Raw genomic sequence first — 21,904 nt, 5'->3', positions numbered from 1 at the left:
AGTGATGGACTATATGACACTGGCCGAGATGACCGGCAGAATCCGTGACCAGGGGAAAGAGACGGCGGAAGAGGATTGGAAGAAATTTAAAATCTATCTTAAAAACTATTATAAAATTGAGGAATGCTAAAATGTCGAGGTGTTGAGAAAGAAAAGGGAATCACAGCGACATAAGATTAAGTTGAAGGAAAAGTTAAGAGGACATATATTTGACAAAACCACTTAGAAGCTGCTGAAATAATTTTGGAAACTGGGATGCAGAAAGGGGAGGTATGGGGGAGTCCGAGAAATGAGGGTCATGAAAAAAGGTTATGAAATTATACATGTTTGTATGTCTGTTTGTATTGTTTAAAAAATGTTGTAAAACCAATAAAAAAATTTATTAAAAAAAAACATATTTCATATTTCAGCTTAGTCTGTAGGTCTGTACTTGATACTCCCAAATCTGGCTATGTGTGTTTCCAGAATCACTGAATGTTTTCCAAGAACCTCAGTGGCTCCTGAAACTATCAGTTGCTCCAATAAGATCCTGAACTTTCATTTAAAGGAATTTTTCAAAATGGCAGCTTTAGAAATTATTATTATTATCATTACTACTACTTTTTAGACTTGTTAGTGACTTGTTACCCGAAGATCTCCAAGCAGCTTACAACACATACGAAAGAAAAACCACAATCCCAAACAGTCAAAAATGACAAGGCAATGCCAAAATCATGAAACTTCATTTAAAAAGAAGAATATTGACTTCTTTACAGGACATGATAGTGCAGGCTGTAGCTAGAGTGATTTTCCTAGATTATTTTAGATTTTAAATCTTTAAAGTAAGCAAGACCTTCTGCAACAGAGCAAAGCAGGGAGGGGAATGGCTCGGAGTAGGATGCAAGGACAGAAAAATTGCCCTGTATTCTATTTCAGACTTCGGAAGAGTAAAGTCTTAACCTTTTGATCTAATACTTACATGCCGAATCAGGAGCCTTATTGCATTGACTGCAGGGCCATTAAGACTTAGCACCTCTTGCCTACAAATTTCAGGCTTTACAAGTGTTTGCCAAAAAGAAACAGCACTAAAATATCACAATCTCATTTGCAGGAAAACAGAAATAGCCTGCAAAGTATGTGCGCAGAAGTCAGAATAGACAGCATTATCACAAAACATACTGTTTACCTACATTGCACATCACCAATTGCCATTCCAACATGACAAGTTAAAAGCTTTGTTTCATTGGCTCACACGCTGAGATGGGGAGGATTTCTTTTTTAAAAAAATACAAACATAGGCAATGCTTGACATTAGATCTTGACACCATTAATCACTTCCTTGTTCCTGTAAAGATTGGCCATTTGTGACAGAAGAACTCTCAGCACCACCGAGTATTGGTAATAATGAGCAAAGCAGACAGCAAAGAAATAGTCAATCAGCCTGATGAGAAATGCAGGCTTTCTCTGAGTTGTGAGAGAAGCCAAGACTGGAGAAGGATGTTTTTAGGACTCATTCGGAACAGCTCAAAATTAAGGAGCTGCTGGGCCTTCATCATGGGGTACAAATTCCATTTTGGTGCATACAGATGGGAACCAACTGTATAGGGCCCACGAAAAGGATGTGAAGAGATCAAATTGGAGAGTACTGATCACTTCTTTTGAGCACATCTGTGGAACCCATTCCAGCCCAAGGGCCCATATTGCCTCCTGAGAAACCTTGCAGGGGCCATATGCCAGTGGGCCAGGACTAGAAACAAAAGTGGGAGGAGCAACATGTGTAAATTTTACCTTTGGACAGTAGGCTAGTTTCTACACACACTCAGACCCTGCTCTCTATTCTCCATCCATGCAAACATCAGGTGTTCTCAAAGTTCAAGACACATTGCAGCCAGGAGGGGGTATGACCTGGAGACAGCTCCAAGGGCCAGAGAGAGAGGACTGGAGGGCCACATTGAACCCTGGGTCTGAGATCCCTGGCCCCTGTTTTGTTAATTTAATTGAATTCCATTTATGATTTACCAATATAAACATACATGATGCAATTTGACATACAGTGGTACCTTGTTTTTTGACTGGGATCCATTCCGGAGCCCTGGTTGCTAGCCGAAAAGGACACAGGGCAAAGCGGGCGGCAAACCCAGAAGTAACCTGTTCCGGTACTTCCAGGTTTGCCGCGGATGTTCGCCGGAAAGGACGCTAGACAAGGCAGACGTTCGCGGAGGTATTACTGTAGAACAATTTAGTGTTTAGAGGATGGATTCAATCCCCCACCCTCTACACTACATGCAGGCAGCCTATAGGCCACATGCAGCTCTGGTCAGTCCTTTATGCAGTCCTTCCACCCCACCTCAAAATGTCCCCTGCAACCCAAAGGTTGCTGCCAGTGTTTAAAGATTGCCTTCCATGTCTGCTGCCGATACCTGCCAGCACTGATCTAACCAGTTGCTCTAGTCTTTGCCTGCTTCTCCCAGCAGCTGCTGTGCTCTGGTTGTCATTCTCATAAGACTGACCGCAGAGCACCTCATTAGAGCACTTGGCACTCTGAATGGTTCTCTGTGGCCAAGCATTATAGTCAATTACAAAGCTGATCAATAATAAAGTAAGGAGGGTGTGGGTGTGTGGGTGTGTAGGCATCTCTGCCAAAAGTCCCTCATGGCAAAGGCACCTCAGATCCCCAGAACAGAGGGAAGAATGTTCACCTCACTGCAGCTTCTCCAACACACAATTTACTAGCCATTATGGGGCTTTTACCATAGTTTTTCCGCCCACACGCTCAATAAAGACACTATAGCCCTTATTCCACAATCATGTGCCATTTAGGGCAGAGCAGGCCACACAAACACTCTGCCATCCTTCTCCCATCAATACATTCTCCTCAACTTCGAACAGCTGGCCTTGGAAGGAATGTCTGCCTGCCTACCCACTACTAGAGTCTTTCTACAATGGCCTGTCACTACATTTTCATTTTCCAGCTCTGTTCTTCTCCCATGAACCTTCCCCCTGCTGTTTCAGATTCAGTGCTGTCTTTTTTTAAAAAAGGTTTTGTAATGTTTTGACACTTTGCAGCTACAGGCAATTCCCCATGCAGGGGTTACATTCTGGGCCCCTGCACACATAAGTGAGACCGTGTAAAATGGGAGCAACCACGAAACACCCTCTCTGCTGCTGTCTGTTCAATCTATACCAAAAACACCAGTGCTTTTTTTCTTTAAAAATGTTTAGGGGTACTCTCATTTTCCTACTCATATTGAAATACTGCCCCTCAATGAAACCAAACTTAGATTCACAAAATGTTTAGGGGTATTATGAGTACCCCTGCGTCCCCCCAGAAAAAAAGCACTGAAAAATACTATATCCAAAAATATCCACAAGTAGAATTGAAGCTCTGGAGCTGACAGGAGGCTGGAAAAAGAGGGAACATCTGCTGCTGCACTACCTCGCATGTCAGCTGTTAGACGGGGAGGCTGAGCAGCCAAAACAAGCCCTGCTGCATCTCCAGTCTCTTTGGGGCTTCCTCTGCCCTCACTGACATGATCTTCAGGCCCCGTGGATGGTCTCCTTGCAAGTCACAAGGACTCTCCAGCTCTCTCCCCACCATTTCTGGGTATGAATTGAATTATTTAATTATTTCCCAGTGCCTCGCATATAAAGTGGGGTGGGTGGGTGCGCTCGTGCCTATATTGATAATGCCCTCAGTCTCCCCTTTCCTTCCCACTCCAGGGATCAAAAAACTACACACATGTTAAGGATCTTCTTGAACAAGATACGTAGACTATACAACGCAATGCACACTGGGCGTCATACATAGCACAGACAGCATGCTAGCACAGCACCCAGAGAAGTACTCAGCGATCACAATATCCCCACCCTTCATTCCCACCATTCCTGATCACAATCTCCCCCATAACTGTAATTTGACCTTTCAAGAAAAATGAAGGTACCTGTATCTCCTACTACAATCATATTTCTTTAAAGGACAAATAACAGAAATAGTGTAGGGGAAAGAAAGAGAGTTTCTCTGCACTACTGCTTTTCTAAATATATTGACAGCCATCCACAGTATTTCAGAGACAGAGAGAAAAGGATTGGAAGATCCAGACACAAACCTTACACATACAATACATATCAGCCTCGTCTTTGCTAATGCTTTTTATATTTAAAAAGTTTATATATAAAAAGTTCTATTTTGTGTAATTTTATAATGGTCCATTTAATCAGCAGAAAGGCGTGTTAAGAAGTCCTCTCAAAAAAGTGCCGGAGTAGAATGAAATTGAGGCACCTAACAAAAATGCTACTCAGAAAAGCCACAGGAATTATGGGCCTATGATGAGAATCAACATCAGAAGGGAGTTGATTTACAGCAGCTGAGAAGGTTTCACGTGAATCTTAAAGCAAGACATTGTCTCTCCTATTGCATACTATGCTGAAGAATTTGCCATAAATCCAGCTGGTGTCATGTATATCATACTCCTGTGGTGTTTGCCAAAGGGATGTAATTGATGACAAGGATCACACAGACATAAATGTTCAATAAGAGGAAAAACTGAGGAGGAACAGTAGCTGATTGATAGAACACGTGCTTTAAATGCAGAAGCTCCTAACATCTATCCCAAGCATCTCCAGTTGAAAAGAATAGGTAGCAGATGATATAGAAGATTCTCTCACCTGAGGCTCTGAACAGCCACTGCCAGCCACTTATAATTATCTTTTCCATCAAAAATATGTGTGTATCTATTTCAGTTTATTTATATTGTAGCAATTCAAGTCTTTATACAATGGATCTTTTCCCAGGAGAATTCAATACATCAAAAGTTTCTAAAAAGGTATCTTCAATAGTATCCTTTTAATGGACATGGATACACAAACCCATGTAACTGAATCAGTTGCAAAGTGTGCCCTTCAAGCTATAATGATATTGAAGCACTCTTTTACAGCAATGGTTCCCAACTGGTGGTCCACAGACCCCAGGGGGTCCACGTAACCCACCCAGAGGATCCATGTCACCATTCACATAGCAAAAATTGCCACAGAGATAGCAAACGGCTGTTGAAAAAACAGCAGGTCCACAGTACTTAGCTAGTTAGGAACCACTGTTTTACCGAACTGTTAAGTGGTACTGATTTTTTACCACAGCCAGACCCATGGATTTACGTTTATTTTCCTTTCAAAATCTAGCCTCATAATGATTGCTCACTCAGCAGAACTAATTAGATGGGAACAAAAATACGGATTCTGCATTTTTAAAAAGTCATAGGTGAGTAAAACATGCTTGGGAGATTCTGGTGTCTGGAAAACATAGCTCAGATCCACATTAGGTTTGACAGACGCATTTAATTTCTAAAATTCTTTCATATGGCAATATGTGCCATTGAAGTGAACCATGAATTCTAAACCCCTCTTGGTTTCAAAAAGTCTCATTCCCCATTCCTCCATTTCCTGGCCCAAAACAATTTTTTTTCCATTAACCAATCAAATCTGGAAGGTATGAAGTTGTGAACTCCAGACACACCAAAGGACAGTTATGCATTATTGAGTTGGAAAGGTCTACATCTAACTGAAATGTAAACAAAGTACATGGAAAGACAACCTTCTTTAAAGCTTTACCCAATCCTAGGTGACAATCGTATGCACATTTGCCTAGGAGTAAGACTGGTTAAATTCTTAAGACATGAACTGCACAAGTGGAAGATTACGTAGAGTTGCCATATTTCAAACAGTGTAAATTCAGACAAAAAAGTTGTTCAGCTTTTTTGGGAAAACTGCAAAAAAAAAGTTTCTGAGCGGATTTTCCTGGGTGATTCCAGCCTGCACACTGCTGCCAAATGCAGTATTCTGGATATGTCCAGCAAATTCTCTGAACTCTAAACAGTCCAAATAGCAATTCAGACTTAACATGGTCAAAAGACTACTGCGGATACATCATGATATGAATCAGCCAAAGACAGATTTAAGTCACATTGATTTCAACAGGCGGCATAAGCACATGCTTCAATATCTGTCACTGAAACAAGTGGAATTTAATAGTAAAGGTAAAGGGACCCCTGACCATTAGATCCAGTCGTGACCGACTCTGGGGTTGCGGCACTCATCTCGCTTTATTGGCCGAAGGAGCCGGCGTACAGCTTCCAGGTCATGTGGCCAGTATGACTAAGCTGCTTCTGGCGAACCAGAGCAGCACACAGATACGCCGTTTACCTTCCTGCCGGAGCGGTACCTATTTATCTACTTGCACTTTGACGTGCTTTCGAACTGCTAGGTTGGCAGGAGCAGGGACCGAGCAACAGGAGCTCACCCCGTCGCGGGGATTCGAACCGCCGACCTTCTGATCGGCAAGTCTTAGGCTCTGTGGTTTAACCCACAGCGCCACCAGCGTACATTGGGGTACATTCCAGATAAACAAGTTACACAATGAATCCAGATCTCTTGTCTTCAAATTCATTGTGAATACTTAATTCAAAACTTCCAGTTTTGACTGAAAGTTTTGATTGAAACTTTTGATTATTACTTTTTCAGCATGTTGAGAAGTTATAATTTCTAAAATAGCAACTGCTTGGCATTATAGAAGTTCTGAAATGAAGAACTTTGACTAACTGATCTTGATGTTCCAAAATCTGTTTCTGCTTTGAAACATAGATTTAGTTTTTAATTAGTTGTTTTTCTAAAACAAGAAGAGAGCCATAACAAATTCTCTTAGAACACCCTCTTTTTCCTTTTTTTACTACTGCATTTTTGAGTATCTACAAGCACCAGTCTTTGAACTTTGTTCTGAACCTTCTGTTCCCTGAACACTGTCTCCTTCTCCACACCATTCCACAACTGGAATCTGAAATGGCATCCCTGATCCACAGTAATGAATCCTTAGACTCTATACCTTTTGTAAGAACCCAAGTTTGCTTAGCAATGAGCCACAACCTGAACAAATGTTATCAATTCAAGGATCTCAACTTCATAATCTCAGTGCTGAATAAGTGAGGTTGGTTTATATAGCGGGACGATGACTGTGGCATAAGCAGCTATGTCCATCGAAGAAACTACTTGATCCAAATGTCACAGGACATATCTGCCGTTGCTCTTAATTTTATTTTCACAATGTAATAATTTTGTTTTCATCCAAGAAAACATTCCCTGTTGCTGACAATGGCATTTGCTTAGTTTTGATGGATTAACTCCGAACCTCGGAAATGTTTTATATTTAAGTCACGAGAACATTGCACACTGTGAGTCTAACAGCATAATGAAATGTCAAGCCTTTTGTTGAGAACTGCACTTGAAAATGGAGATTCTTCAAAACCGATATTAATTAAAGTCTTACTGGAACTACATCCACTTGTTTTCCTATTGGTTTCTTTTTCTGCTAAGGTCTAAAGCCATAAAGTTTTGCATCCCACTATGTGCTATACAGGGATCTCTGAAACTTAATTACATTTACTGTTACAAAAAAGGGTTTATGAACTCTTGCCTTTAGGCAAAAATGTTTATTTCATTGCCTTTGCTATTCATTCTTTTCAACTTGGTTGCCTTTGAACTCTTCAGCTGCACAGAGTTATCACCGTGGTGCAGAAACCAGGAAGTGTACTCCCAAGATAGAAACCACAAGTTGAAGCAAGAGAAGGAGGCAAAGATATAGGAGCCGTTAGTTTGGCCACCCTTTGTGCTATTAAAATCTCATTTTCTGCCTGTTAGACTGCCCTCTCACTGCTTAGGCAGTGGTGATAGTCAGTGATTAGTGTGTAATTGAGTATAATTGTCTTTTCACTTTTCATTTGTGTCATTCCAAGCTTCCCTCTGTTTGTTTTTTTTATTAAAAAAAACCCCCACACACATACACACAGAGAAAGAAAGAGCAGAGAGAAGATAAAGCCGTTAAAACTCTCACTCTCAGCCCTGAAGAGATCCCTGATTGTAATTATAGATTGCATCCCACCCCCCTTTGTGAAATTTGCTCAGGATTCAGTGGACAGCTCTCCCTTCTAAACACCTGTGCTAAATCCACGCTAATAAAATAAACTACCGAACATTTTAGCAATTGCTAATAATGTCAACCCCAAGGCAGATGCCAGAAGTAGGAAATTTAACCAACCTTCTTGACACTCAATTATCAAGCCAATTTATTAACACGATCATCCAGGGAAAGCTCATGCAAATTAGGAAAACAATTATGCCCTTCAAGTAGTTATAGGCTTCCTGGGTGCAGTAATGCTCTTAATTTATGCATTTACAACTCGATTATGGCTCGGCCTGGTCTGCATTGCTCATCAGCTGAGCCAGGAGTAACTTGTATTCTACTTTTAAGGTTGTGCATGTGATTTTCTATTCATTATTTTCTCTCTAAGTCGACAAAGAATTAAAACTCAAATCATTGTCTCTGGAGATAGTTTTTGTTTCATTATTTTTAAAGATAGAAATGGACAAATTTTTTTAAAAAATGCTTGACAATTGACAGCACGCAGAAAGTTTTCATGATTACATTAAAAAACATTGCCTAAAACTAAATATAAGCTATGACTTTTGATTCAGCCAGTAGGAAGGGGGGGGCAGGGAGGAAACCAGCAAACTGAAATCATGTGGCTTATATAAAGAATACTTTATGGTTTAAATTTGGCAAATCATTGTACTATGGCCTTGGGGAAGAGACAATTTAGTTTGGGTATACAAAAAATCCTGTGTCTGAAAAAGCAGGACTGACCTGGGGTGAAAGGCCGTTGCCAATGGCAGGGTTCATAGGATTTGAAGGCCCGGGCGGAGGCACAAAGCTGTCTGTATAGCTGGAAAAGCCATGCCTTGTACTCGGGAGGCAGTAGGCGGAGCTGCTTTCTGGGTTTGATGGCAGGCTGCTTTGGTGCACAGTGCTTGGTGGCAGAGGTTGAGGTCTGTGGACTGTACTGCTTGGGTCTGAGACAGCTGCAAGGAAGAGGCAATACGTTTTGCAATTCGTCCAAATTTTCATGCAAAATTCTACACCGGGAAACTTACTCAAGAAAACAATAAACCAGGCCAGATAATAATATTTAACACTATTCAGGTCATATGCCATGCCTTGGCCTTCAATGTTCGCCCTCATCAATCTCACACTTCAGCTGTCTCCCTCATAGCCTGGTTCAGGAAAACCCCAGTTCTATGTTATTTTGAAAGCAGGTAAACTATGGGTTTAGCAAACAAGAAAGTGATGGAGTGAATCAATGAATGCAAGGAAAAGCGAAGGCTCATAAGCTCAAAGCATGGTCCCAATGGCAAAATCGTGGCTTATATGTTTAAAATGAGCCATTAAAAGAAACTCGTCTAACACAGCAACAGAAAGTTCCAACAGAAAGTTCCACTAACTTCTAGAAAGAAACTGAGAAGCAGTTATCACTCATAAATTCAATGAATATTTTTGCTCAGGCACACACACCTTGATGTGGACTAATCCATTGTGATAGATTTTTGAAAGCTAACTGCACTGATAAAACAGAATCTGGCTGCTTTATTTAACTCCTTCCCATTCATACCATTCTAGGGCTTACACATGCTGTGTTATAAATTAAAAGTAAGGTTTTAACTAAGAGGACCAATTCAAATCAGCTATATCTTGGTTTTCAGAAGTTAGATGGACTGTTGGTCTGACTTGATTTAAGTTGGCTTCCTAGGTTTCTATAGTGAAAATATCTCTTAAGAAGTTGCGTTAATATTTTTAATACTGCCCAGGGATAGAAAACAACTGAAAACACCAGTAAATAGAATGTTATGTTTCCTACTGTACCTTGTGGAATAGAAGTGGGCTGGTAGGAAGATTCTGATAGCTGGTACGTTGGCAGAGTTGGCATGGCACTAGGTGGGAATCCACCTGGGATCAAGTGATTGAAAGCCATCAGTTGATTGGCCCCAGCTTGCTTCCTCCATCTAGCTCGACGATTACTAAACCACACCTACAAATGGTTGGAAGGGGAAAGAGGCATTTGAGATGGTGCTACAATCAATTTTACATCCATTCAGCGTTCGCCAAACCACTTGGCACAATAAACTAGGCACAGTGGTACATTCTCTCCTTAACTGGATTACTGTAATACACAGTCGCTACATTGAGCTGCCATGGATGGGCCTGAGAAACACCCAACAGGTGCAAAATGCAGCAATTCATGGGAAAGTAGATGGCAACAAAAATTGCATCTATTTTAGAACAGCTGCACAGGCTACCAAAACATTTCTGGCTAAAATTCAAAGTGCTGGTTATTATAGCCAAGCCCTCAGTGGCTTGAGCTGAGGATGTCTAAATGACAGCTTCCTCCCATAACCAAAGATGGAGAAGCCCCTCTTTGCATCCTGTTGTGGGCTAATGTCAAACCTAACATGCCAGGATGCATTGGAAGGCCTTATCTGTGGGAGCAGCCCTTTTTAGCAACCACTGCAACCTTTTCATCAGCCTTCATTTCTTTGCTGATAGGTGGCTTTATCTTCCATGTTGTCTCTTTTTCTGGGCTTATCCCCACTTCCCCTTGTTCTGATGCTTTCCCCTGGGAAAAACCACTCTTTAGCGCTCAATTGGAGCAAACAGCAATTCAAGTTTTCCCCAGATTTCCATTCGCTAAAGAGTGGGCTTTTCCTTGGAAAGGAGTGGGACAAGGGGAAAACCACTCAGATCCATGCCTTCTAGGCATGACACAAGCAGAAATGTGGCTAAGCTCTCTTATTTGAAATTGTTCCGACTCTTTTCTTGTGTTTATTTCATTGGATTGTTCGGAATGGAATTAGTCACCATGAGTGCTCTCTTATAGGGAAACATTCACTATCAGATATTATAATTAATTAAGGGCTCCTCTAAATAACCCGTTTATTGGCCATTCATCCTGATTTGCTTGTATAAAGACTATGTCTGGTCTTTACTGACCATTTGTTCTGATACATTTGCAGGGTTATAATAAGCATTCATTCTTATTTGCTTGCCGAGCATGTACATGTCTTTGTGTTAATCATTTGTTTAACCCACACTTTTCAGTGCATTTCTCCATCAATCTCTTCGTGGAAATCATCCCCCTCCAGCTGCTATTTGCCCCAGGTGTGCTGCTTGCAGTGAACAGCTACCTGTCTACCCACCTTGTTTTCATGGGGCTTGAATTCATAGCAATATAATTCTTGAGAGCAAACTATTCACACGTAGTCCACATCAAGACTTCTGCCTGAAACCCTGCAGAGTCAGGGAAGACAATACTGAGCTAGATGGAACAAGGGCCTGACTCTGTTTAAGTAGGGTTGCCTTTTGTTCTTTTTTCTTTTAGCCAAAATTGTTGAACTATTTTTAGTTTTGTCTAAAGTTGTTGAGCTATTTTAAAGGAAAATTAAACTGCCGACATGGGTTGCCATATGTCCAGATTTTCCTGGACTACATTTTTGGGTTTTTTTTTTTGCAATTTCCACCCAGACACTGCTTCCAACTGCAGTATTTCAGCTATATGCAGGAAATTCTGGACATATTGCAACCCTAGTTTAAGGCCATTCATGTCCCCTTCTCAAATTTGACCATTCATGTACCCTTCTTAAATTCATGATAGGTAGCAGGTGGGATAAAAAAGTTGGAACTTCTAGACTTGCTGCAGTGATTCTCCTGACCACCTCCAGTCCTACCATTACCATTTTGTTAGTTATGGGAGCAGAATTCCATGATCCAGACATTGTACAGAGTGTGAATCAATAAGCTCTACAAACAAAGAAAGAGCTCCAAAGCTTTACTGCAAACTGTCTTTAAACTTGTTACAAAAAAGTTGTAAATACAAATAAACACATTGTTCTTAAACAGCTAGCAGTGTCGTCCAATTTTCTTTTACTTGTTAATATAGTCCCTGAAGAGATAGAGAGAGATACTGTACAGATCTAGAGAGAGATTCAAATAAGCAAATTGCTTCTTCAGTGTGCTGGTAGCTTCTGAGACCCAGGTTGCCAGGGAAGAGTCATCAATTATCATAAAGATTGAATCAAAGACTCCACCCTTTTGTTTGCAGCTTTAGCTGCAGAAGCACCTTTTTGCATTTGCTATAGCTATATTCTGCAAATGCAAACCTCCACTAAATTTCATACACTATGCACACAAACATAACATTTTATGCGCAATGAACTTTTAACTTTTTATAACTTCTGTTAAAAAAATACCACTTTTCATTTGCGCAAAAGCAGGCAGGAGAATTTAAAGGCCTCTTGCAAGGAAGCAGAGAGGGGGCGTGGCGAAGTATCTGCTTTGCATGCTAAAGATCCCAGGTTCAATCTCTGGCCTCTCCAGGCAAGTCTGGGAGAGATGCCTGCTTGAAATCATGGAGAGCGGCTGACAGTCAGACCATATTGAGCTAGAGATGGGTCAGCGGTCTGACTTAGCCTAAGGCAGCTTGCTATCTTCCTAAATGAATGTTATCAGCTAGCCAAGCAGAGAGAGAAATGGAGAGGTTTATAGAATCATAGAATCATAGAATCATAGAATCATAGAGTTGGAAGAGACCACAAGGGCCATCGAGTCCAACCCCCTGCCAAGCAGGAAACACCATCAGAGCACTCCTGACATATGGTTGTCAAGCCTCTGCTTAAAGACCTCCAAAGAAGGAGACTCCACCACACTCCTTGGCAGCAAATTCCACTGTCGAACAGCTCTTACTGTGAGGAAGTTCTTCCTAATGTTTAGGTGGAATCTTCTTTCTTGTAGTTTCGATCCATTGCTCCGTGTCCGCTTCTCTGGAGCAGCAGAAAACAACCTTTCTCCCTCCTCTATGTGACATCCTTTTATATATTTGAACATGGCTATCATATCACCCCTTAACCTCCTCTTCTCCAGGCTAAACATGCCCAGCTCCCTTAGCCGTTCCTCATAAGGCATCGTTTCCAGGCCTTTGACCATTTTGGTTGCCCTCCTCTGGACACGTTCCAGTTTGTCAGGTTTACAAGGGGTGGCTTTGGCTACAGGACAAAGCAGCAGCAGAAAGGTGTCCAAGAGACACAATCTCCGCCTTATCCTCTCAGCCATCCCTAGGCTAGGTCTGCATACATATTTCAACCCTTTAGGCTGCAACCCTATACCTGTTTACCTGGGATGAAGAAGAAGAAGAAGAAGAAGAAGAAGAAGAAGAGGAGGAGGAGGAGGAGGAGGAGGAGGAGGAGGAGGAGGAGGAGGAGTTTGGATTTGATATCCCGCCTTTCATTCCCTTTAAGGAGTCTCAAAGCAGCTAACATTCTCCTTTCCCTTCCTCCCCCACAACAAACACTTTTTGAGGTGAATGGGGCTGAGAGACTTTAAAGAAGTGTGACTAGCCCAAGGTCACCCAGCAGATCAGCTGCATTTGGAGGAGCGGAGACGCGAACCCGGTTCCCCAGATTACGAGACTACCACTCTTAACCACTACACCACACTGGCTCTCAATTAAGCCACGCTCAACTCAATGGAATTTCTGAATGGACTTGTATAGGATTGCAATGTTAGTTTTTGCCAATATATTGCTATAATAGCTATGTATATATCTGCCAACACACACACATCTAAAAATGATATACACATCATGCAGAACAAAATGAGATGGGTGTCACTGTAGCTGTGTCATAATGGACGCATACAGAGAGAACAACGCAATGTATCGTTTATTTCATTCATATCCCACCTTTTCTCCAGGCTAAAGAAAGTGTCCACAACTTCCCTGCTCCCATTGTCATCCTCACAGCAACCCTGTGGTGTTAATTTAGTGGAGAGACGGCCACTGGCCCAAGTTCACACAGTGAGCTTCATGGATTGGTGGGGATCTGAACACTGGTCTCCCAGGTCTTAGTCCAACACTCTAACCACTACAGCCCTATGTATTTCCCATCATCTCCTTTGCAGTGTTGTTGCAGTAGCAGACCTTCCTGGTTGTCTTCTTGTCCCTTAACTGAGGTTCTGCTTCTACTTCCCTTTTAATTCATATCCTTCCATCTTCAAACTCCCCACCCCATACCAGTCCTCTCTCTCCCGCTTTCCCCCCTTTCCTTTCCTTCATGGCCACTGAAACTAACTAAAAAACACATAAATATTTCTGATGTACAGCAGTGCAGCAAAGGGAATACATTCTCTGGCTTAAATTAGACGTGTCTTTATCAATGTGCCATTCTTTTGATTTGATACGTATTTGGCATTCATCCTTGTAAAGCCCAGACTCTGTTTAGAAGAAACTATCCTCTATTGTCTTTCTGAATTCCCTTTTCAAACATTTTGCCTATTTGAATAAGAGATCTCGTTGCCTTAAAAGCACATTGGAAACTCTCTGTTTAGGATAAGGCAGTTGAACTGTCAAGGCCAATTTCACTACGGCAAGCCTTGAGGAAGAACTGCAGCTTTGAAAGGATACCCAGCCAGCGTCAAGGAAATAGGATGTTGCCTTGTTCAGTTACAAACTACTTAAGGGAAAAATGATAACAAAAAAGGCAAGACGTAAATATTAGGAATCAGAGATGGGAAAGGTCTACAAGGTCATCCAGTCGAATCCTTGCCAGAGCTGAACATACTTGACTGATTTGTCCAATTTAATTTGAAGTGCCTCAAGTGATAGTCTGTACTTTCTCCCACAAGAGACTGTACTGCGGCCTGATATGATTAATTGTTAAGAAAATATATCTGTGTAATAAGACTTCATGTTATCATGTATCTTTAGGATACAAAGAAATATTTCCCCACAAAGGCTCATAGATCTCTAATACCAAAATTATTTTTCAGTGGGGAAGCTTGGACTGCATCTACATTGGCTAGCACCTAAACTAAGCTGTTCTGAAAAGTCCTTCAAAACCCCATCTCTGGCTATTCTGCAGCAATTACCAAGAAAAGAAATTGCATTAAAAATTCTCAAAGGGAAAAGAAAATTTAGGTGAAATTCTCATGGGTGGGGTGCAGCATTTTTGTTGCACTTGCCTTACTTTCAATGTAATTAAGGGATTTTGTGACTGTCCTTTCATTTTACAAATCATCTCCCTAGTGGTCTGCATTCTGCAGCCTCCCCAGGTGCCTACACTTCCTTAAAAAAAGAACCCATAACATCCTTGGCTGGGCTTTACTGTAAGCCCAGGAGAATGGAAAGGCTGCCTCCTATACACCTGGTAGATGTTCATTGTTCTCTCTCTCTTTTTAAGTGAAGTCTTAAATAAATGGAATTTATTCTCTGAGGTAACATTCCTTCAACTGTTAGGGGAAACTACCCAATATGGCTTCTATTGGCTTCTATTTAGCCCTTAAAATAAAATTTATCTCCACCTCAGTTAATATAAAGGACTGACTAGTTGCTCTTTATCCCTGTTTTCCATGTACCAAGACACTATGTGTTTTATTAAGGATAAAGACAGGACTGAGCAACAGTGGGTCGCTTTATTTCCAGAGATGGGGATTCTGCCATTATCTTTCTCCACATGAGGTGGTAGTGAAACTTGATACCAGAGGAGCTTCTTAAAACAGCCCAATCTGAATATCTGCTGACCCTTCTGATGTTCCTGAACAGCAACTCCCATTGTCCCTGAGAATTGGCCATGTTGGATGGGGCTGATGGGAGATGGAGTCCAACAATATCTGGAGGGCCACAGATCCTCCATCCCTGGTATACGCTCATCTATTATGATGGTAGGGGACGTGGGTGGCCTAGGACTTGCCGATCAGAAGGTCGGCGGTTTGAAACCCCGCGACGGGGTGAACTCCCGTTGCTCGGTCCTTGCCCCTGCCAACCTAGCAGTTCGAAAGCACATCAAAGTGCAAGTAGATAAATAGGTACCGCTCCGGTGGGAAGGTAAACGGTGTTTCCGTGTGTTGCTCTGGTTCGCCAGAAGTGGCTTAGTCATGCTGGCCACATACCCAGAAGCTGTACACCGGCTCCCTCGGCCAATAAAGCGAGATGAGCGCCGCAACCCCAGAGTTGGTCACGACTGGACCTAATGGTCAGGGGTCCCTTTACCTTTACCTATTATGATGGTATATTACCATTTGGGTGTTTCTTTTGATAAATTCCTTGCAGTCCTCCTCCAGTTCCATCTGCTGTTAGGCGTGTTACTTGATGACATAGTGACCTCCTCTAAGTACTTCAGACTGGTTCTCTGTATACAGAATGTAGTAACTGGAGGCTTGATGTATTGCAACTTCATAATTCCATTAACGTGGATGGTCCCATCTGAAGTAGCTATTGGTACTATGGATATTGCCCAGTCCAAAAACTCTACTGAGACAATTATCTTTCTTTTCCCAAATGTCGAATTTCACCACAGTCTTCTCTATGGCAGCCTATGTAACAGGTCTAGCTTTAAAATATTTTGGCTTGTTCTTTGCTAGAATATTCTTTCTTTAAGTCTCCTTTATGGTACATGATCCTCATTGAAACTCTCAGCATTAGAGCACATCAATTGCATGACTAAGGTCCCAGGCTCAGTTCCTGGAATCCAAGTAGGGCTTATTCCAGAATATTAAATCTGTGGATATTAAGATCTGCTTTCCCTGATTTGCTGTCTTATTTTTACCATTGAATAGTGTCCCAATCTTTCAGCATGTTGCTATTATCATTTGTGGACTTAAAAACCCATTGTATAAGGCATAACTTCTTGTATCAAGTTCCTTTTCTTTCTTTCTTACAGCTTGATTAAGACTGGACATGAACTGAAATGAACTGCTAAGAAGAGATGAAGGGTGGAGCTCTACTTTATCCCATAATAATATATACACAGTGGCACTCAGCCTAACCATAGATGTCGAGAAGCAGTGATTGCTGGAATGACAAAACTCAGAACAATCTCCCTGGAGCCCTCTGTGTCAGTTATGTAAAATATGGCTTAACTTTAACAAGTATTCACAACTTGGGCCACTTAAACTCCTGTTCATCTTTAATTCCCAGAAGGTTCCCTCCCACCCCCAGTATTTTAATCATTGATTGACTGAGGTCCCCCCCCCATGTTGTTCTAAGCAAAATGTCCATATGTTCAACATAGTAGGGAATTTGCTGGGCTGTAGATCACAGAAGTGAGTATGAGACAAGATGTGTCTCAAGGGAACCCAAGGAAGCCATAAGGAATGTAAAAAGTCACAGGGTTAAAGCCACATTAAGACAGCTGTTATGTTAATGAGACTTCTGCTTTTCTTGTAACTGTGGGTCACTGCTTTAGAAAAATATGAACATTCATTGTTGCCTTTAAAGCTCACAGGTCCCAAAATTGCATCTAAAAGAATTAAAGAGTCTACTTCTGATTAACTGAGTTTTTATAAAATCTTCAAATAGTGATTCAGCACCCATATTCAGTTCAATTCCTTTGGGGGGGGATCACCCATTTTTGTATCATTTGTTTTTCAACGAATCTCTTTTTCAATAATGGAATCTATTTAAAAACAGTAGCTCATACCTACTTTAGATTATCCTCCACAACCCATTATTATAGTACTACAGCCTTTTCCTAGTCTCAAGTAGCAGCATTGTGAAAAGATGAGAAATGAACAAAACTAAATATTTTCTCTAGGTTATCAAATGTACTCAGCAGCAAAACTATGAGGAAAATTGGGAGTCAGGCTTTGAAAAATCTCAACCATCTTTAGGTTTGACTTTTCAAAATATTATTTACAACTTCCCCACAGTTTTGATACACAGAGTATGTTTTTGATTTCTTTTTTCATTTTTTAAGATTATTATTACAGAACATTCAGCTCTTACAAATTTCAAAATAATGAAATCTTCTCTTTTACTTGTACTGTATGGGCACAATGATTGTTAACTGGTCAGAAACTTCTCTTTCCAATACTTTTGCAGGGTAACTTCAGGTCTACCTTTTCAAATGAATTCTACATGATCTGTAGTTGGAGGGCAACACTCTTGGAGTTTTTCCCTCAAAATCACATCTGTTTTTTCCCCCAAATGCACACAACCTTGTTTTTCTTAAGCCTGTTTCACATTATATCTGGGACCCTGGACACAAGGGGGATGGAATTATTCATGTTCTTCCCATTCAATGTTGCTTTGTAATATAAATTGTATGGGTGCAGACTATCTCCGTGTGACTGGAAATCATGGCAAGGAAAACAACTGAACATCAAGTTGTGAACCCCATGAAATGACCTGCAATTTCCAAAATAACCTGAAGACCAAGGGGCTGAGCCAGTCACTCATCACATCCTACCTAGCCTTTCCATTAGTGGTAGTTTCCTGCCACTGGGCAGCCTCCTGCTGAGAATTATGCTTCCAGGAGGATTATGCATGCTTAATGGTGGACATAAGTGACCAGTGGAACAAATCCTCAAATTAAAAGTGGCAGAATTCCTGCCACTTTCACTACTACATTTGAAATAGCCTGAGAATTCACCATTCATATTTCATTCATTCATTTAAAATATATTTTATCCTGTTCTTCATCCAGTTAAAAAAAAAGACTTGCAGGATGGCTTGTAGTGATAAGATAATCCCTGCCCTACCCTACAGGTCTAAAAGACATTACACAAAAGGAAATGGAATTGGGAGGAAGGAGAAGGAAAAGGAAGCTCAAGAAATATTTGTTAGTTACAAACCAATAAACTTAGTTTCTTCAGCAAGAAAATTGATTTGTATTATAAAGCAGCAATACAGTGGTACCTCAGGTTAAGTACTTAATTCATTCCGGAGGTCCGTTCTTAACCTGAAACTGTTCTTAACCTGAAGCACCACTTTAGCTAATGGGGCCTCCTGCTGCTGCCGCACCGCCGGAGCACAATTTCTGTTCTCATCCTGAAGCAAAGTTCTTAACCTGAAGCACTATTTCTGGGTTAGCGGAGTCTGTAACCTGAAGCGTATGTAACCTGACGCATATGTAACCCAAGGTACCACTGTAGTGTTTCTGTCTGTACGCCAAGGTGGCTGGAAATCTTAAAACTCTTTCAGTAAGGATATTCACCTGAACCCGAGCTTCAGTGAGTTTAGCTCGTTGCGCAAGTTCCTCTCGGGTGTATATATCAGGGTAGTGGGTCCTCTCGAAAGCTCTTTCCAGCTCCTCTAATTGTTCTGCAGTGAAGGTTGTTCTACTGCGGCGTTGCTTTCTCTTTAATGGCAGATCTGGTTCAGAATCTATGTCAGAACCTTCATCGGACTGTGGTGCTGAAGCTGGGAAGAAATGAAGAATGGAACAATTAATCTATGGCTAGAGAATGGGGGTAGGTGGGTGAGGGAAGAATCAAGAATTAAAGTAACCGGAGGGGACACTGAATAAAAATACTTTCTTGGAATAAGCCAGGATCATCCTATGAACTGAACAGTCTTTGAGAGATTGCTACAGCATATTTAATTCTAATGAATGAATAATTATCAGTATTTCTTCCATTAATCTAGTCACTTTTCACCTTTTGAAATATCTGTAGGCAGATACCAATTTGCTTGCCTGCGTTATTTCTTCAAATATATTCATCACTGGTTTCCCAGTGACCGTGCCATATGTGAAATCAAAAGCCATGCAGTGTCACGTTACTGTAACTGGTCAAGTAAAATCACAAGGCCTTGATCCAAAACAGGTAAAGAACAATGTTCATTAATTTAAATGTTCAAACTGCTCATCCAATTAATTACCGTATTTTTTGCTCCATAACACTCACTTTTTTCTTCCTAGAAAGTAAGGGGAAAAGGCCGGGCGTGTTATGGAGCGAATGCCTATGGATGGCGGGGGGATCTGCTGCAGTCGTGAGCAGAGGATCCATGGTTCCCCTTCCTTCCCTCCTCCGTGGCTCGCTTTGCTCGCTTTGAAACAGCAAAGCGGGAGAAGAGCCGCTTAGTGAGGAGAAGAGAGGGACAGAGAGCCTGGTTACAAAGCACGGATCCACATGGATTTTTGCACTGGGTCACCCCAAATTCACCATCAGATCACATAGCATGTCCATGGCTACAGCTTGCACCCAAAAAATCACGCACCCACTGTTGCCTGCGGCCGCAGTGGTGCAAAAACGTGGTTACAAAGCATGGATCCACATGGATCCTCAGGATTTTTGCATTGGGCTACCCCAAACTCACCGTCAGATCACATGTCTGTGGCCACAGCATGAACCACAAAAATCATACATTCACTGTTTCGTTTAGAATATTTTTTTTCTTGTTTTCCTCCTCTAAAAACTATGTGCGTGTTATGGTCGGGTGCGTGTTATAGAGCGAAAAATATGGGTAAAAGGCTGGCGGGTTTCTATGGTTTTGCCATGACTGGTAGAGACCACACTTAGCAAATACTGATGGACGACAAATTCATCAATTTTAATTTCTTTCTGTTTTTCTAATACATCACATTTTCACATCAGTTTGTATTAACAGAAAACGTCCTCATGGAAATCTGTCAGCGTTGAATGTGCACATTTCTCCTAATATGAACATTTTGTATGCAATTTTGCCTAATATACACATTTTCTAGCATTTTCCCTAATGTATTTTATCTTCACTGGCATGTGCATTTTTGGGGCATACTTTCCTCAAATACATATATAGACATCATTTGGTTGGAGAACTGCATCACAAAATTCGGAGAAGAGATTGTTTCGAGCTGCATTCTGTTCTGTTGATTACTTCAGGAAGTGTGAATTAGGGAGCCTTGCATTATAATGCAAGCCAAGCTGAATTTCTCTACCATCCATATTCTTATTCTTCATAATTTTATGCATTACCCACCCTTCATCTTGAGGTCCCAAGACACAACAATTTACAATACAGCATTAAAAACCATTTACAACAAATGACAGCTACAACAGGTGTCAAAAGCCAAGGTATGGGCCCAGTACATCTTCAGCATTTACTGAAAACTGTATAATGAAGGTGCCAGATGCACTGGGAATTCCACAATTTAGGAGCTGCTGAAGACAAAGCGTTCTCCCAGAAGAAAAGCCACCTGAGTTTCTGAAGGCCATGGAACTGCCAAGAAGATCTGTAGGCAATGAAGTGGGCTTTGGTGCCTAAGGGTTACCTAATAGAGGAATAAAGAGGTTCTGGAGGCTTATTAGTAACCAGTGAGTCAGAGATGCCCCAGCTGCCCCAGCAAATGTCACTTCTGACCTCTTCCTCCAATACAATAAACATGTAGAAAGTTAGAAACATGATTTAACAGCATGTCCTAAATAAGTAGCATTTACATATGGTACCTCTATATTCCACCCATGGGGAATATTTCTTCAGAATATTGCTTCGAATCAGTAACACCACCTGGGGGAAGGAATTAAAAAGGGTATGGTGGCCCTGATCTCTCTCTCTCTCTCTCTCTCTCTCTCTCACACACACACACACAGAGAGAGAGAGAGAGAGAGAGAGAGAGAGAGAGAGAGAGAGAGAGAAATATTGCTATTTAAAATATTATATTTGGCTCAATTTCTCTGATATAGTGATTACACCATAGTAATCCTGTACAAGTGTAAGTCAATGAGGCTTATTTCCAGGGAAATGGATACAGGATTGCAGCCCCCTCTTCCTTCTTCTTCCTCTTCTTTCTTCTTTACTAAACCTCAACACAGGAAGAAAGACCAGCGGAGGAGGAGATTGGGGGCAGAGGTGAGTGGTGGGCATGCAATAGCAGGAGGAGAGGGGCAGCAGGCGGGCATGGAGCAGGTTGTCATTTTCTATTTTGCCTCTAGCATCAAAATGCCTTGGACCAGCGCTGCCAGCAACTCTCATAGCCGAGAGGAGGTTTGAACCCAGATCTCAGTCCAGTAAACTATCCATTTCACCACAGGGGCACATTCTGATTATTTGCTATGCTGTGATAGATGAGAAAGTTCGTTACATTGTTGCTTTAGTTTATATTGCTATTGTCACTTTTAAATTTCTCTGTATCCTTTCTTGTATGAATGGCGTTTTAGGAGTTTTCTAAATAAATAAATAAATAAATAATCAATCATGGCAGGAGAGGAAGCTGGGTTCAAGAGTAACCTTCAATTTCCAAATAAATACAAAAATACCGAGAGAGCATCCCTCCCAGAGAAGTTAATAGCTGCTTCCAACTTGTT

The 21,904-nt window shown here is 41.3% G+C and overlaps 1 protein-coding gene across 3 annotated transcripts in view; it reads right to left on the bottom strand.

Moving 5' to 3' along the window:
- The window catches only part of PAX3 (paired box 3), a 107,593-nt gene that overhangs the window by 11,387 nt on the left and 74,302 nt on the right, over nucleotides 1-21,904 (bottom strand). For all 3 annotated transcript variants that reach the window (XM_081192675.1, XM_081192673.1, XM_081192674.1), the window contains 3 exons: nucleotides 18,835-19,040; nucleotides 9,719-9,884; nucleotides 8,666-8,880 (listed from right to left, as the gene is read on the bottom strand). In XM_081192675.1, coding sequence (XP_081048801.1) covers nucleotides 8,666-8,880; nucleotides 9,719-9,884; nucleotides 18,835-19,040 — 587 coding nt within the window. The remainder of the gene's footprint in view (nucleotides 1-8,665; nucleotides 8,881-9,718; nucleotides 9,885-18,834; nucleotides 19,041-21,904) is intronic.

Source organism: Podarcis bocagei (genome assembly GCF_964188305.1).
Source record: "Podarcis bocagei genome assembly, chromosome: 4".
Classification (NCBI taxonomy): domain Eukaryota; kingdom Metazoa; phylum Chordata; class Lepidosauria; order Squamata; family Lacertidae; genus Podarcis; species Podarcis bocagei.
Note: the sequence above shows the minus strand (reverse complement) of the source record. Positions and strands in the feature narration are given on the sequence as shown.